The following is a 17,315-nucleotide window of genomic DNA, read 5'->3' as shown; positions in this document are numbered from 1 at the left end:
TGGCTGTCTCATCTATGGCTGACTCTCCTCTACGCGCTCTCTCTCTCTCTCTCTCTCTCTCTCTCTCTCTCTCTCTCTCTCTCCACCTCTATGTGTGTGTGTGTGCTTGCACGTGTGTGTGTGGGGGGGGGCAGAGGTCAACCTCAGATGTCATTTCCCAAAATCCATCCACCTTTCTCTCTGAGGCAGGGTCTCTGGCTGGACTCTGAGGTCTGGGGAGCTACCTGGTTTAGCCTTCTCGGCACTGGGATTACAAGTGTGAACCTCAGTTCCAACCTTTTGCTTACTGTTGTCAAAATAAAGTTTCGTTTTAAAACACGTGTGCGTGGTGGTGGTGGGGCACTGATATGTGAGTGCAGGTGCCTGCAGAATCCAGAAGAGGGCACTATATCCCCTGGAGTCCGAGTTACAGGGAGTTGTGAGCCACTGAGAGTGGGTGCTGGGAACAGAACTCGGGTCCCCTACATGAGCAATGTCCACTCTCACTGCTGAGCCATATCTCCTGCACTTTTGCTTGTTTGTTTGGTTTGTTTTGCTTTAGACAGGGTTTCAGATTCTGGTCCAGACTGGCTTTGAACTCACAACAATCTCCTTGTCCCAGCTTCCCAAGTCCTGGGATGACATGCAGGGATCACTATGCACAGACTGAGCCAGGCAGCTTAAGAGAGTTCTGGGAATGGAACGAGGGTCCTTCCTTGTGCTTGTGTGGCAAGCCTTTTACTGGCTGGACTATCTCCCCAGGCCTCCTCTTTAAATGTTTTGAGGATGCGTGAGATCATTAGCCCTCACCGGTGATCCCTTCCTGTTCTTGCTGCAGGTTACAAGACCCTCCTCAAGTGCCTGTCTGGTAAGTTCTGCCGCCGAGAGTTGATTGGCATCATGGGCCCCTCCGGGGCTGGCAAGTCCACGCTCATGAACATCTTGGCAGGGTATAGGTGAGCATGAGGGACGGGAGTGGAGAAGGCTCAGGAGGGGGAAGCTCTTGACGGAGGGGTGTAGAAGGTGTTCCAGTAGGTTTCGGTGCTGATCACCACCCATTCTCCCCGCAGGGAGTCAGGGATGAAGGGGCAGATCCTGGTTAATGGAAAGCCACGAGATCTGAGGACCTTCCGCAAGATGTCCTGTTACATCATGCAAGACGACATGCTTCTGCCACACCTCACGGTGCTGGAGGCCATGATGGTGAGGAGAGGGTGGCCTTCTCCTCTGTGCTCCCCTTCTGTCACCAGCTGAAGGCTCTGGGCAGGGCCTGCACACATGGCCCCTCCTCACTTGCTTACCGCTTTTTAGGTCTCGGCCAACCTGAAGCTGAGTGAGAAGCAAGAAGTGAAGAAGGAACTGGTGAGTGGATGGGGTGGAGGGAGGGAGCCATTCTGAGGCTTAGGAGTTCTAGGCCCCAAGCTGGGTGGGGAACAAGGGCTTAAGGGTCAACCTCTATGAAAGTGGGGAGCCGCTTAGGTGAGACAGAGATGCTAAGGCTGACTGGGGCTGCGTGGGGTGCCCGCAGGTGACAGAGATCCTGACAGCCCTGGGCCTGATGTCCTGCTCTCACACGAGGACAGCCCTGCTCTCTGGAGGGCAGAGGAAGCGCCTGGCCATCGCCCTGGAACTGGTCAACAACCCACCTGTCATGTTCTTCGATGAGCCTACCAGGTATTTCCCTGCTTCTCCTGACCTGGGTTTTCCTCTTCTCAGCCCTAAGCCAGGGCTGAATCTGGTTCATGGCTCCGTGGCTGGAGACCAGATCTCCTGCTGGCAACGTTCTGGGGACTCCATCCTTGCTAATCCCGTTGTAGCCAAGTTGCCCTGTCTTTCATCCAGGTAGAGAGAACTGGATGTACCCCCTCCCCCCTCTTTGATTGACATCTCCTTCTTCTCCCCTCAACAGCCATTAGTCATCAGATCCTCCGTGCCTGCCTGCGTAGCTCTCAGACTTTCCCAGCCCCATTCCTAGTGCTTGAGCTCAGGACATCGTCAAGCTCATCTCCCCGCCTTCAGGCTCCCAGGCACCTTTCTTTAACCCGCGGCCAGAATGGGCTTTCTAAACAACAGATCTAGCAAGTTCCACTCTCCTGCTTCAAACCACACAGAGTCCCATTTGCCATCAAAATAGTCAGGCAGCTGCTTCTCCCATCTTTCATATTTTATGTTCTAATAACGCCGAGCTGCCTGCAATTCCCATCAAACCCCGTGTTCCATGCCCCTCAGCTTGACCTTTGTGTCTTCTGTGTGGAATACCCTTCATCATGACTCCTCCCTTGTCCCTTCACAGGCTCTTGCTCTTTCTAGACTCTGGAACCTTTCCTAGCCATTCTCCCATCCCATGCTATGTTTACGGCATGGCTGATCCGCTGCCAGTCTTTTGCTTTGTGTCGCTGCTACACTTTGCACATCCTCTGAAGCCAACCGTGAGCTCCTCTGTGTCTCTCTAGACCAGTGAGCCCTGGCCATTTCAGTGCCTGGTATGCAAGAGGTGCTTGGCATATGGTTTTTCTAACTGAGTCGTGCTCTGGGCTTGCAAATACCTGAGCCACACAAGGTGTGCAGGATCTGGGGGTCTGCCCTAGTTTGCTTTCTGTTGCTGAGCAATGGGGGAAGGAAAGGTTTATTTGACCTCCATGTTCAGATCACAGTCCGTCACTGAGACTCACGCAGGAGCAGAGGCAGGGACCAGAGGCAGGGACCGCGGAGGAACGCTGTTTACTAGCTTGTCCTCTGAGGCTCACTCAGCTTGGTTTTGTTTTTGTTTTATGCAACTCAGGACCACCCGATGTGGGGGGGGCACCACACAGAGTGAGCTGTGCCCTCCCACATCAATCAATAATCAGAAAAATGCCCCTACTGGCTGCTCTGGTGGAGGCATCTTTTCAGTGATTGTCCCCTCATCCCAAATGACTCCAGTTTGTGTCAAGTTGACAAAATCTAATCAGCCCATGGGTGTCCAGAGGGTGCCCTCCCACTAGACCCGTCCTGTCCACAGAAGCCACCCCACCTCACTCACCACCTCCTAGCCACACCCACCTCACTGGTCCCTGGTGACCTTTCTCTGGACAGCGGTCTAGACAGCGCTTCTTGTTTCCAAGTGGTGTCCCTCATGAAGTCCCTGGCCCATGGGGGGCGAACTGTCATCTGCACCATCCACCAGCCCAGTGCCAAGCTCTTTGAAATGTTTGACAAGGTCAGTATCCCCGAGTCCCCGAGAAGACTGGCCTGTGATAGAGGGGGGATAGAAGTGTCAGTGCCCCCCCCCCCATTCGCTGGTCATGTTTTTCTTGTGTGTTCCTTTCTGCCTCAGCTCTACATCCTGAGCCAGGGACAATGCATCTTCAAGGGTGTGGTTACCAACCTGATTCCCTATCTGAAGGGGCTTGGCTTGCACTGTCCTACCTACCACAACCCCGCTGACTTTAGTAAGTGGGGGCTCCAGTGAAGAAATGGGTGACAGTGAAGAAGAGGGTTTGGGTCATGGAGGCCTCTTGGGGACAGGGAGTTCATTGTCTCTTGCCTTCTCCATATACCAAAGAGGGACTGACCTGCCCTTGGGAGTTGAGGGTGAAGCCTAGCTGAGCACTCTGCTCTGTGTCTCCTTAGTCATTGAGGTGGCCTCTGGCGAGTACGGAGACCTGAACCCCATGCTGTTCAGGGCTGTGCAGAATGGCCTTTGCACCATGGCCGAGAAGAAGAGCAGCCCCGAGAAGAATGAGGTCGCTGCCCACTGCCCCACTTGTCCTCCGGTGAGTGGCATAGAGAGGGCAGAATAGGGGAGGGGAGACGGGACCATAGACAATGACCCTGCCAAGGAAGCTGTCCCCAGAGGCATTGCTGCCACCGTGTAACCGGAAGCCAGGTGCTTGGAATGGAGCTACTGTTCACAGTAGATCCTGAGCTTTGGGCTTCCCTTCCACCCGCTCCTCCAGAGCTCCTATGAGCATCATTGGTGCTTTGCCCTCGGTGCCTGCTTAGGGAAAGCATGGCCAATGCCATTGCTGACCTCAGGGCCAGGATGGTCTGCTGTTATCTCTAACCCAACTTCCCAGAACAGGTGGGAAGGCTAGCTAGCAAATCACATAGGCTCTCAGCAGGCCACTGGGGCAGCCAGGGTCCGCCTAGTGCCAGATCTCTCCCTTGGGTGAGATGCCATCACTCTTGGAAGTCAGAGGCTTGGCTATTAATGTTATTAGTGATTGTCATCATTGTGAATCAATGGGAGACCCAGTGGCTTATACACACAGTTATGGCCTTAGAGTTAGCTGTCATGAAGTGAAGAAGGAGCCAGGCAGATGACCAAGAGAGGGTCTTTGACTCCTTCCTGTCTCCTGCTACCCAAGTATCTTTATCTGCTTTCTCTCTCTTCCACCCTCAATCTCCCTGAGGCTTTTACCCCGAAAGCAGCGTCAAGATGAGCAGCTCAAAGGCTCCTCCTGTAGACCTGGGTTTTGTCTTAGGAAGAGCTTGGGACTCCCCCACCTACTGAGCTAGACGGGCAGTGTGTGGGTAGGGTACACTCACCCAGTCCTGTTTCTTCCCTCTAGGAAGTGGAGACTATCGAAAGCCACACTTTTGCCACCAGCACCCTCACCCAGTTCTGCATCCTCTTCAGGAGGACTTTCTTATCCATTCTCAGGGACACGGTGAGATGTCAAGCTGAGGGCAGGAGGTGTAGGCTCGACCTCTTGGGCTACAGACTCTCAGCATCTGGGATGGAAACTGCCCTCCCATGCCATGTTTCTTGGCTCTGTGTACCTGCAGGGCACCCCGAAGTTCCTATTCTAGCATCCCCCACTCCTACTCCCTTGTCCTGGGACACATACCTCTTCTCTTGACGACCTGTGCCCTAGGTCCTGACCCACTTGCGGTTTATGTCACACGTGTTGATTGGCGTGCTCATTGGCCTCCTCTACCTGCACATCGGCGATGACGCCAGCAAGGTTTTCAACAACACCGGCTTCCTCTTCTTCTCCATGCTCTTCCTCATGTTCGCAGCCCTCATGCCGACGGTGCTCACCTGTGAGCTAATCTGCCTGGCGGGGAGGGCGGGGGGTGCCAGGCACGAGGCAGGGGCTAAAGCTTAGCCTGTGAAGCCTGACCTACCCATGCTACCCTCAGTTCCCTTAGAGATGGCAGTCTTCATGAGGGAGCACTTGAACTACTGGTACAGTCTCAAAGCGTATTACCTGGCCAAGACAATGGCTGATGTGCCCTTTCAGGTGAGTCTCTTCCTGAGCACTGCCCCAGCGCATTCATAGGGGATCCCATGGAATGTGGGGTCTAATGGGAAAATGGACAGCAAACTAGGAATAGTAACCATAGTAACCATAGCTAGGTGTGGTGGCTCACCTCATTCCAACCCTTGGCAGTGGGGAAGAGCTGAGACAGGAGGATTGCCATGAATTCAAGTCCAGCCATATCCCAAAATAAATAAATAAAAAGGTGGCCTTAATAGCAGAATAACAAATGTCTCTATCTGTTATGGGCAGCAGAGAGCGCATAGGCTCTAGAGCCTTGCTCACTTTCCAGCTATAAGACATTGTGCATGTCACCCCGTTCCTCTTTGCTTTAGCAGTGTTCCCGCCTGTAAGACAGAATTCCATCAGTGTCTTCCTCAGAGCTGTGCTTTAGAATTAAACGACTAAAGGCATACAAAGTTTAATTTTTATATTTTGAGACAGGGTCTCTCTATATAGTTCTGGCTGTCCCGGAACTCACTATGTAGACCAGGCTGGCCTTGAACTCACAGAGCCACAAGTCTACCTGCCCCTGCCTCCTGAGTGCTGGTATTAAAGGCATTCATCACTATGCCCAACAATTGTTTTTTTTTGCATTCATTTATTTATCTTATATGTGCATAAACATTCTTGCCACCGTGTATGTGGTGAGGACAGAGGACAGTTTACAGAATTTGGTTCTCTCCCTCCAATACATGGATTCTAGGATTGAACTCTGTCATACTTGGCCAGCCGGTACTGTTACCTGCTGAGCCATTTTACTGACTCTCTATAAAGTTTTTAGAAGAGAGCTCATCGCATTCTAAATGCCCCAAAAATATCAGATGACATTTGTTAATCATATTACCACCTCCTCTCGTTCAAGGCTTCAGGGCCGCCAATAATCCTTTCAGCAAATCACAGAGAAGTATCCCTTAGCTAAGTGTAGCCCCGCAGGGCTGTGACCTAGCACTTGGGAGGTGAAGTGGGGTGATTAGGAAGTCAAGGTCATCCATAGCTTGAGATCTGTCACAAACAGCGAAAGGGGAGGTACAGGTCTGTCCTCTGCCACGTGCGGAGCTTATGTGAGAAACACAAGCTAGATCTTGACCTCTGGCTGTCTCTGGGAGCAGGGAACCTTTGTACAGGAAACAACCTGTACAGCTGTAGCTAGTAAGCTGACTTCCTATTTCCCGTGAGCTTGTTTGGGAAGTGTATGTGTGTGTGTGTGTGTTTTGTTTTGAGACAAGGACTCACTCGGTACCACAGGGGATGGAAGGGTGGGACTCAAACACTTGCCATTCATGTATGATATCGGGGGCTCCATTCCCAGCACTGCCAAGGAAAAAATCATTTATTTTATTTTATTTATTTTATTATTTGGGGTTTCTGAAATGGGGCCTCAGTCTGTAAAAGCAGGCTATGCTGCGACTGACTATCTAAACCAGGTTGACCTTGAACTTATGGCAATCCCCTGTCTCAGCCTCCCACATGCTAAGAAGTTATCACAAACTCAAACTTGAGGTTTACAACTGATGTTAAGGGTTAGGTACAGTAAGCAAAATGAAGCAAATTAATAAACCCATCACCTTATTTTTTATGATAAGAGTATCTAAGATATGCTTATTTAACAAAAAATACAGATATACTGTAACCTTAGTATCTGGAATCTCTGGGTTTACTTTAGATCTCCAGATGTGTCCAGTGTCTGCTTCTTTGTACCCAAAAGATGGCAGCCTCAAGGGGAGACAGAGCTCTTCTACAGACAGTTAATTCTTTAATAATATAAGGAGACTAGAGAAATGGTTCAGCGATTAAAGGTTAATCGTGCTTGCTGCTCTTCCAGAGGACTAGAGTTCAGGTCCTCACACCCACATCAGGTGGCTCACTGCTGCATGTAACTCCAGCTGCAGGGGATACAGCACCCTCTTCTGACATCCATGATTCTTGTACATAGGTGGCATACATGTGCAGAGACATACACATAAATAAAAATAAGTCTTAAATATTTATTATATATATATACATACATACACATATATATGTATGTATATGTCTGGAGAGATGGCTCAGTGGTCAGGAGTGTTCGTTGCTTTTGCAGAAGACTTGAGTTTAGTTACCAGTACCTATGTTAGACAGCTTACCACACACACACACACACACACACACACACACACACACACACTTCCCTGGTCTTGCAGGTATTCAGTCATCTTGCCTGAACCTGTCAGAGCATCAAAACAAGGTTATAGGGCTGGAGAGATGGCTCAGTGGTTAAGAGCACTGGTTGTTCTTTCAGAAGTCCTGAGTTCAATTCCCAGCAACCACATGGTGGCTCACAACCAACAATAATAAGATATGGTGTCCTTTTCTGGCCTGTGTATATATAATAAATTAATTAATTAAAAAAAAACAAGGTTATAGGGCTGGAGAGATGGCTCAGCGGTTAAGAGCACTGCTTGCTCTTCCAAAGATCCTGAGTTCAATTCCCAACAACCACATGGTGGCTCACAACCATCTGTAATGAGGTCTGGTGTCCTCTTCTGGCCTGCAGACATACACACAGACAGAATATTGTATACATAATAAATAAATAAATATTAAAAAAAACAAGGTTATATAAGATGTAGTCTCCCGGCAGTGGCACACGCCTTTGATCCAGGCACTCAGGAAGGCAGAAGCAGGTGGATCTCAATGGTTTTGAGGGCATCCTGGTCTACAGAGCGAGTTCTAGGATAGCCAGAGCTACACAGAGAAACCCTGTCTCAAACAAACAAAAACAAGAAGATGTGGTCAGGGAGAAAGGGGGCATGAATGGATCTAAAAAGCAGTATGTGCATGAACAAGAGTAGAGGCAAGATACGGCTGAGGAGCCCTTGGGACACTCATTCCCCAGTGAAGTGGGCAGTGGATTTAGGTCCCCAGCGCTTGACTTGAAGGTCCCTAACCTCCTCTGTGGCTGCTCCCAGGTGGTGTGCCCCGTGGTGTACTGCAGCATCGTGTACTGGATGACAGGCCAGCCAGCTGAGACCAGCCGCTTTCTGCTCTTCTCTGCCTTGGCCATAGCCACTGCCTTAGTAGCCCAGTCCTTGGGACTGCTGATTGGCGCCGCCTCCAACTCCCTCCAGGTGGGAAAGCCGTCACACAGGTGGTGTCTCCTGGGAGACATCAAGGGGTGGATGAAACTGTGGTCACCCTGTAACAGCTGGGCCCCTCTCCCCCAGGTGGCCACCTTTGTAGGCCCGGTCACTGCCATCCCCGTCCTCCTGTTCTCCGGCTTCTTCGTCAGCTTCAAGACCATCCCCACTTACCTGCAGTGGAGTTCCTACCTCTCCTACGTCAGGTCGGTCAGTCTCCTGCCCCTCAGGGGGTCCTGCCAGCTCTTAAGGGGAGGTACCCTGTCTGATTCCACCCCTGTACCCTTGCTGGCACCTGAGTATGAGATCGCTGTGGCTGGGCTCTGGTGGTTTGCTGAGGGCCGGGGACCTGTGCTCTGTGTCTTGCTCTGATGCCACTGTTCGCCTAGGTATGGCTTTGAGGGTCTGATCCTGACCATCTATGGCATGGAGCGAGGACATCTGACCTGCTTAGATGAACAGTGCCCATTCCGGGATCCACAGATCATCTTGCGAGAGCTGGATGTGGAGGAGGCTAAACTCTACATGGACTTCCTGGTTTTGGGCGTCTTCTTCCTTGCCCTGCGACTGCTGGCGTACCTTGTGCTCCGGTACCGGGTCAAGTCTGAGAGATAGAATCTCGCTCCCACCTCTTCTGGGCAGGAAGCCACCAGCTCCAGCCCCTTGGGACTGTTTTAAACTTGTAGACTTGGGCATTGGTTGCTGGTGCAACCGCCCTCCTCTCCCTCAGCTGCTCCACAGTCTGGCTGTGGGTCCCCAGGCTCCCAGCCTCAGCCCTGGAAGTAGGGCTCCAGCCCTCCCCATTAAGCCCAGGAGTCTTCCCAAGTTGATGCAGTTTGTAGCTTCCTCTCTCCTCTCTCCAACACCTGCATGCAAAGACCACTGGGAGGTTGCCACCCTCCCCTCTGCCCAAAGCACCCTTCTCTGCTGTTTGCCTGGGAGCCCCATGTTCTCTAGGCCTTGACTTACAAATGATCAAAGTGACCCCTTCTGGGGGTCCCCACCACACTAGTGTTTGTAAACTGGGCTGCTGTAAGGTTGGAGTTCCAGGGCTGGGCCCTGGTGGGTACCCAGGGAGTCCCAGCCTGGACATTGGATGGAGCAAGGAGGGACTCTGGAAGTCTCTCCTCCTCCTCCCCCTTCCTCCCCACACCTACTTTGGCTAATTTGGACAATCTGTTGGGACAGAAGCCGGGTTTTCTGTCTGGGTCACCACTCCCAATCCTGGAGATTGGAGAGACCACGGGATGTCCCACTCCCTTCTCTAACCCTTCAGTCAGGGTAGGTCTCAGTGGCACCTCTGCAATAATGTCTGTGCCACTTGCCCACCTACCACTGGAACTGGAGAATGCACTTTATTCTGGGGGGTGAGCCAGGGAAGCCTCGATTGTCCTTTCTTGCTGCTCCTGAGGCTTGGTTCCACAGGTCCTTTCCTCTCCGGAGTCACAGGCATGCAAATGCAATCAGGCAATCTCAGCCCTACACCATCCCTTAGGGCGCGGAGGAAGAGCGATGGTGGCAGGGAGCCAATGGTGTCAGCAGGGGGATGGTGGCAACCTCTTCCTGAGAACCCCACTTTGGAGGCTAAGAATGAGGCTGGTGTGATCCGGTGTGGCTCTGGGCTCTGCCAGTGTCTATCTCCCCGTCTTCCCTCCGTCTTGAGCCAGGGGTGGCACTGGGTGCTTGCCCCCTGGAGGTCAGGACTCGACAAGCACAAGAATGGGCATAGCTGGCTCCAGCCATGGCTCCCCCACGGCCATCCTTCTGTGCTCCAAGCTGACACTTGCTCTTCTGCCCCTTCGCCAGCTGCCTGCTGCTCACTCAAACTTCTGTTCACTGATCTTCATCTTCCAGTCAGCAGCTGGTTCCTGGACATCAGAGCAGCGGGGCCTGGACGCCGAGGAGGCAGATACATCTGGAGCTTGTCTGTTTCCTTGGCGGGTCTAGGCTCATCCTACATCTGATTTCGCCTCCCCCAGGACTCTTTCCCTAGTCCCTACGCTCACGCCTCTGTACTCGCCCCAGGTTCTTCTCATTACACAGATGCCAGTTGTATTTGTGGGATTTCACTCATTATTAATAAAACCTATATTTATACAGGATGCGGTATGTTAATTTGGATCTGCTACCTGCTACTGTAGGATATGCGAGGGGATTCGAAGCTCTTGGCAAGACGTCTGCCAGCTTTGGGGATCCTGTGGCAGGGGTGTTAAGTCTCGGGCATTGGTGTATACTCATTAATGTATATCTTTTTTTTTTCTGGATTTTTCGAGACAGGGTTTCTCTGTAGCTTTTGGTTCCTGTCCTGGAACTAGCTCTTGTAGACCAGGCTGGCCTCGAACTCACAGAGATCCGCCTGCCTCTGCCTCCCGAGTGCTGGGATTAAAGGTGTGCACCACCACCGCCAGGCCTCATTAATGCATATCTTACGGAAATATTTGTGTCATGCTTCCTACCTGACCAAAACTTCAGTGCCAACCCCACACTGACCCTTGTCATCATTTCCCTTTTTTTTTTTCAGTTGAGTAAAAGGTGACCTGGACCCTTAAATAGTAGAAATGGAACCTTGAGGGATGGGGACGCAGTTCAGTTGATAGAGTGCTTACCCAGCATGCTTGAAGACTAATCCAGTCCCCAGTGCTGCATCGTCCAGATGTAGCGGCCCACCTGTCATCCCAGCACCCGGGAGATGGACACAGGAGGATTGCAGTGCAAAGTCCTCCTCAGTTACCTGGGAAGTTCCAGGCCAGTCTGGGCAGCAGGAGACCCTTCCTAAAGGGAGGTGGGGCGAGGAGTGGCACCTGGGACCAAATCTGCTACCAGTTTCCTTCTCAGCTTTAGTCAGGGCTCTTGGTCGCTCTTGGGTCCCCAAGCTGCGTGTGGGAACTTATGCCTGTTGTATAGGTCTATTGCCAAAGTGACCCTTGACTCTCTCCAGGGCTCGGGGAGCCCAGACAGTGCATGGAAGCGAGGGAGAGTGCTTGTCAGTGGCTTTTATGAAGGGCTCTAGAAAGAGCTGGAGAGATGGCTCGGTGGTTAAGAGCATTGCTTGCTCTTCCAAAGGTCCTGAGTTCAATTCCCAGCAACCACATGGTGGCTCACAACTATCTGTAATGAGGTCTGGTGCCCTCTTCTGGCTAGCTGTATACATAATAAATAAATAGATACATATTTTTTTAAAAAAGGCACTGGAAAGCAGCAAAGGCCCTATCCCAGTGGCTCTCAACCTTCCTAATGCTGTGACCTCTTTAATACAGTTCCTCATGATGTAGTGACCCCCCCCAACCATACTTCATTACTGTTATTTTGACACTGTTATGAATCATAATATTATACATCTGTGGGTTAAAATCTTTTTTTTTTTTTTTGAAACAGGGTTTCTCTGTAGCTTTGGAGCCTGTCCTGGAACTCTTGTAGACCAGGCTGGCCTCGAACTCATAGAGTTCCGCCTGCCTCTGCCTCCTGAGTGCTGGGATTAAAGGCGTGTGCCACCATCACCCAGCCTATACATCTGATATGTAACCCCAAAGGGGTCACGACCCACAGGTTGAGAACTACTGCCCAAGAGCCCCACCTGCCTCCAAGACGGGAGTGACAGGGACTCCATTGGGCTTACTCCGATTTTCTCTTTTCCTTTCCCTCTTCTTTCCTACTGGGTCACATATTCTGGAGCTGAGCCATCAGTAGCCAACGCTAGAGGTTTGGAGTGGGCATTTGTTCTGAGGTCTTGAGGGCTGGCGGCCGATGGGCCAAGAAGCCGTGTGTTGTCTCCTCTTCTCTCTTGGGCCTGAGGCTTGAGGGTTGAAGGAAGGGACTGAGGCCAGCCTTGTCAGCTGTCTGGGACAACACATTTGTGCCACAGGTAGAGGAAGTGTCCTGGTCTGGACTGGTCTATGACTGGTTGGGTACTCACTGTAGACAGATTAACTTTGTTTCTGATGAAGACTCGGAGGGAGAAGGAGAGGTGACAATCAGACTTCTGGGTTGTTTAAGGGGGTGTTTACGAACCTTCTTCTTCCTGAGGTGATGCTGATCACTGGTTCCTTACAAGTTAAAGGCATGAAGAGCCTCCAGGCAGTTTTCCTGCCTCTCTCCCTCCTTCCTTCCCTCCCTCCCTCTCTCTCTTTATTATTATTATTTGCTTATTTCTTTGAGACAGAGTCTCACTATATAATCCTGGCTGGCCTGAAGCTTGTTACATAGACCAGGTTAGCCTCAAATTCAGGGATTTGCCTAATTTGGCCTCCTGAGTACTAGGGTTAGAGGTGTGTGCCACTATACCCAGCTGCTTTTATTTCTGTCTAATATTAACTTTTATTGTTTATTTATTGATTCGTATACAGGATCTCTTGTAGCCAGGCTGGCCTTGAACTCATCATGTCCCTGCAGAGCTGGCCTAGACTTTCTGATCCTCTTGTATCTACCTGCCAGATGCTACACTTACAGGCATGTACATCTCGTTCAGGCGTTGCAAATCAAAGCCAGGGCTTCATGTATACTAGACAAGCATTGTACCCGATTGTACACTGCCAGGCTCCTGCCAGACCCTGTAGCCCAGGTTTCCCTTGAAATCAAAGCAGCCCTGTTGTCCTCAGTCTCCTAAGTGCTGGAATTACAGGAAGGAGCTGCCACCAGCTTTTCTTCAGATTCTTCCTTTACTGTTTCACTTTGTATTTGTTTATTTATTTGGCTGCAGGTTGAATCTAAGATCCTGTACTTTCCCGGGCCTTTTAAAATTGTTTTAAACTTTTTGACAAGGTCTCCCATTTCCTAGGTTGGCTTGAAACCCACTCTGTAGCCTAGGCAGCTTGGATTTGTAACTCTTCTTCCTCAGCCTCCTAAATAGCTGGGATTGCAGGCTGTGGCCTCCAAGCCTTCTGCAGGTTCTTTTTTAAAATATAGTCTTCCCCAGGTGCTGTCCCGCCAGACAACTCCTGAATAATGACACAGAGACTTCTTATGGATTATGAAAGCTCAGCCTCTAGCTCTTATCACATAAATTAACCCATTTATGCTAATCTGCGTTCTGTCATATGCCGTTACCGCTCTTCCACCTTGTACCTCCTGTTTCCTCTCTGTGTCACCCGGTGTCTCCTGTGCACCTCCATTCCTTCGCCTCTTCCTTTCTCTCGCCAGAAATTCGGCCTAAACTTCCTGCCTAGTTATTGATAATTCAGCTTTTTATTACACCAGTCACAGCAAATACATCTTTACACCATGTACAGATATTCCACAACAGTGGTGGTGGTGTATACTTTTAATACCAACACTCAGGAGGCAGACACAGACAGATGTCTGGACCTGAAGCAGTTAGAAGTGACCCACAAGCTCTCCAGACACTGTCACCCACCTGCTCTGCTTCCCCCTGGTTCCAGGTCCGTCTGGTAATGGGTCTCTCTTCCGTGCCCACCTGGCAGGACTCAGAGACCGTGTTCTCACCATGCGGCTTCTCTGTGTGAAGGGCTAGAGGGCAGAGTTGATCAGATGGTTTTCTGTGCCATGCACGGCTCTTGGAGCACTTGGTGCCCCATACTAAGGCCTGACAACAGAGGACATGCCCACAGCATGACTCACAGGCCTTCTGTCTGCAGAGGCCAGTCGAATTATATGTTATTAATAAAAGCCACACAGCTGTAATATCCACGGGGGAAGGGAGGAATGGCTTGCTCTGAGCAATGTCCATTAATTGTGGCCAGGTGACAGTTGGCTTTCCATGGCTAGGTTAAGTAGAGTAAAACTAGAGGAGGCCCCAGGCCCTTATTAAATGTCACCCCCAAGACCTATATCCATGGAGATGTTCATCCTCATTCAACCCCTCTGGAAGAACTTTTTATTATTTTTTTAATATTAAAAAGTATGTGGGGTGTGTTTTGTTTGTGTGTATAACTGTGCACTACATACATGCAGTGTCCAAAGAAGCCAAAGAAGGTGTCAGATCCACTGAGTTAGAGATGGTTGTGAGCTGCCACGTAGGTGACTGGAATTGAACTCAGGTCCCCTGGAAGAGCAGCCAGTGCTTGTAACTGCTGAGCAGTCTCTCCAATCTTGGAAAGACTTCTTTTCAAATGCAAATATGCCATTTTTCACGCTGCCCATTATGCCTTTCTGACATACTTTTTTTTTTTTTCGAGACAGGGTTTCTCCATAGTTTTTGGTTCCTGTCCTGGAACTAGCTCTTGTAGACCAGGCTGGCCTCGAACTCACAGGGATCCGCCTGCCTCTGCCTCCCGAGTGCTGGAATTAAAGGCGTGTGCTGCCACCACCGCCCGGCTTCTGACATACTTTTTAACATCCAGCTCAGTCACAGTCTCTGCTAGAAGCAGGTAGTAACTTTAGTAACTTCCGCTTCTAGGCTTTCCTAATGGTTTGCCTCTGCCTTGGAAGAGCATTCTTTGTTAACATGGTTGGTTCCTGCACGACTTGTTCTGGTTGGTAACCCAGGGTTCAGTGCTGGCCCAGCACCACACATGGATGAATGGACAATCGCCCAGCTGAAAGAATCACCATTGCCTTCTGTTTCAATGGAGGGCAGACCACAAAAGCCTCTTCCCAGCCCTGCCCCGAGGAAGCTTTCTCCAGAGTTCTCTATTTCATGTCTGTTCCCTGCACATTGCACACCCATGTTTGCATGTGGAGGCGTTCCTTGGCCGAAGGGGATGGGTGGCTCTGACATTCTAGTTACGCGAGCCTTGGGTGTTCCTTGAATGGAAGGGATGAGGGTGGGGGTTTTTAGGGCCCGGAAGTCCCAGGGCTAAACCATGACTGGATGTCAGACAGGAAGAGCAGGTTGGAGTAGGAACTGTTTATCAGTCCCCAGTCTTCCTTCCTGGCCAAAGTTACCAGAGGTCCCCCCAGAGGTCTTGGGGCTGAATGACACAGAAAGGAGGACCCAAGAAGGGTCCTCTTGTGCGTGGAGGTAAGCTACGATTGTGACCAGGAAGAGAGGTCAGGAGGCCCTGGGGATGAATATCTCAGAGTGAGGAAGGCTTAGACCCGGAGCTCTTGTTCTGGCTCATCTACTTCCAAATGGGACAACCTGCGCTAGTCATTTCACCCTTCTGCGCTTCCGAGCTTTCATCTGTAAAATGGGCGTTAGCAACAAATTCAAACTGGGAGGTGGAGATGAGATCATCGGTTGGGCCTGACGCTTGGGAACCTGCAGGGGGCAGTACGGGAACCCGGGTCCTAGGAGGGCAGGGTGGTGCCGGAGTCCTCCCCTGGTGCCGGTTCCTTGGGCCCCCTTCGGCTGGTCTCCGCTCTGTGCGCGTTTCGGTGCCCAGGCCGGGCGGGATGCCAGAGTGGGCCGGGCTGCGCGCTGGCTGACTCGAGGAGGCGGGCTAGACGCGCCGTGCAGAGCGAGCCGGGGACGCTGGGAGCCAGCGGGAGACGCCGGCTTCCACCCCTCCGGGCCGCGGCGACGGGCACCAGGGCCTGGGCAGCCTGGGTAAAGGCCTAGCTGGCACGATCGCTCCTCCGGTCCCCGCTTGGGTGGCTGCGATGGGCCGGGGAAGCAAGAGTTGGGCTGCTGGGTCGCGGGAGCGGGCAAGTGGCATTGGGAGTTCCGCCGGAGCTTGGGCGCTGACTGTGGGCCTGCTGGCAGCTTCACTTTACTCCCTGAAGCCAAGTAGAAGTGGGAGAGCTGCTGATGGGGGAGCTCTGCAACTTCTTGTTGCACCCCTACTTTTGATGAGTGTCATGACAACTGTTTGGTTAGATAGTTATCCTAAACCCTGCGTGTCTTATCTTGACTCTGGAGCTGATGCCGATCTTGAGATATGCCAGGTTTTCAGGTCCTTTCTCTAGGCCCCGTGACTCCTGCCCCCAGCCTAATTAACAGCCTAGCCAGCTCCTGCTCTGACTAGCCTTACTAAAGCAGGTTACTCAATTAAGCACTTCCCAAGTTTGCCCCCGCTTTCAGCCCCAGTGTCAGTGAGGAAGGTCACAACGGGATAGGATCACAGGCATACCAAATGTCAAGGGGGCCAGAAGATACCTGGGAAAGAGTACCTTCAGCAGAATCTTCGAAGTGTCTGGGATTCTGCTAAAGCAGAGTGTATGAACTGAGTTAGGGAGGTGAGAGCAAGAATCCGGTAGTCATGGAGGATGAGGAGTGGGCTGGCGGCAAACATAGGAAAATAGCTTGTGTGGGCCTGGGATTTGTAGCTGTAAAATAGCATAAATGTAGGGTGTTGGTTTCTGCAGGGAATGAGGGGTCGGAACAGGCCAAGAGTGTGAAGGCCCAGAGACCTTGAGAAAGTGGGGTCCTGTAAGACTTGGAAGGATCCGAATAAGTTCTAGGATGATGATGGGCTGACACACAGCAGTAGGCAGGGAGCATCTGACAGACTGTCTCCACTCCTGAAGGGAAAGCCAGGAAATACAGTATGAGTCCAGGGTTTGGAGGAGCTCTTGCAGTAAGTAATCGACAAGGGGGCTGATGAGGCCAGGTTGGCCTGGGTGAAGTGTGAGCGCACGTCCTTAAGCAGGAAGTTCATTCACACATTCATTCATTATTTATGCCAGCCTTAAAGGAGACTTACATAAAAGTCAGAAGATAGTGATAAAACCATTAAAACTCAGCTCAAATGACCTGATGGCTGGGGCACAAAGGCAGAAGGAAGTGAATAGTGATGACTGGGGGGAACCTGGGCTCAGAAGAGGAGCTGGACTTGAGCACAATACCCCTGTCTGAGCTTACCTGCAGCCAAGCCTACCAGCAGCTGATAGGACTGGAAGTCTGGACAAAGGCAGCTGCGAAACCTCAGCGGGGAGGCAGGAGGTGGTAGGAGACGAAATGGAATCTTTCAGGCTGGGATTATCCTTGCTGAGGAGAGCTAGAAGTCAGGCCAGCCTTTCAAACATGCAATGAGAACTAATGAGAACTCAAGAACAATGGCAATGGGTTTCTGATCCTACTGCACGCACTGGCTGTGTAAGAGCCTAGGCAGTTTGGATGCTCAACTTACTAGACCTG

General features: G+C 51.3%; 2 protein-coding genes across 2 annotated transcripts in view; both read left to right on the top strand.

Moving 5' to 3' along the window:
• Window positions 1–797: 797 nt before the first annotated feature.
• On the top strand, window positions 798–10,443 carry Abcg4 (ATP binding cassette subfamily G member 4). Its single transcript, XM_013346287.2, has 13 exons — window positions 798–935; window positions 1,050–1,182; window positions 1,291–1,341; window positions 1,508–1,653; window positions 3,055–3,178; window positions 3,296–3,410; window positions 3,592–3,734; window positions 4,533–4,631; window positions 4,839–5,007; window positions 5,107–5,207; window positions 8,174–8,332; window positions 8,429–8,547; window positions 8,731–10,443. Exons 1-13 carry the CDS (start codon window positions 880–882, stop codon window positions 8,954–8,956), a joined length of 1,641 nt encoding a protein of 546 aa, XP_013201741.1. The 5' UTR covers window positions 798–879; the 3' UTR covers window positions 8,957–10,443.
• Window positions 10,444–15,533: 5,090 nt separating this feature from the next.
• The window catches only part of Nlrx1 (NLR family member X1), a 14,871-nt gene continuing 13,089 nt past the window's right edge, over window positions 15,534–17,315 (top strand). Inside the window, exon 1 of the mRNA XM_005347170.3 lies at window positions 15,534–15,785. The gene's annotated coding sequence lies outside the window, so the exon portion shown is untranslated. The remainder of the gene's footprint in view (window positions 15,786–17,315) is intronic.

The sequence above is a fragment of the Microtus ochrogaster genome, chromosome 5 (genome assembly GCF_000317375.1).
Source record: "Microtus ochrogaster isolate Prairie Vole_2 chromosome 5, MicOch1.0, whole genome shotgun sequence".
Classification (NCBI taxonomy): domain Eukaryota; kingdom Metazoa; phylum Chordata; class Mammalia; order Rodentia; family Cricetidae; genus Microtus; species Microtus ochrogaster.
This window is presented reverse-complemented; position numbering and strand designations above follow the sequence as displayed.

Coding starts and splice junctions, on each gene's coding strand:
- Abcg4 (XM_013346287.2), top strand. CDS start 880: ATGGGCCCCTCCGGGGCTGGCAAGTCCACGCTCATGAACATCTTGGCA. Junction 4,632..4,838: donor TATCCATTCTCAGGGACACG/GTGAGATGTCAA, acceptor CCTGTGCCCTAG/GTCCTGACCCACTTGCGGTT. Junction 5,208..8,173: donor TGGCTGATGTGCCCTTTCAG/GTGAGTCTCTTC, acceptor GGCTGCTCCCAG/GTGGTGTGCCCCGTGGTGTA.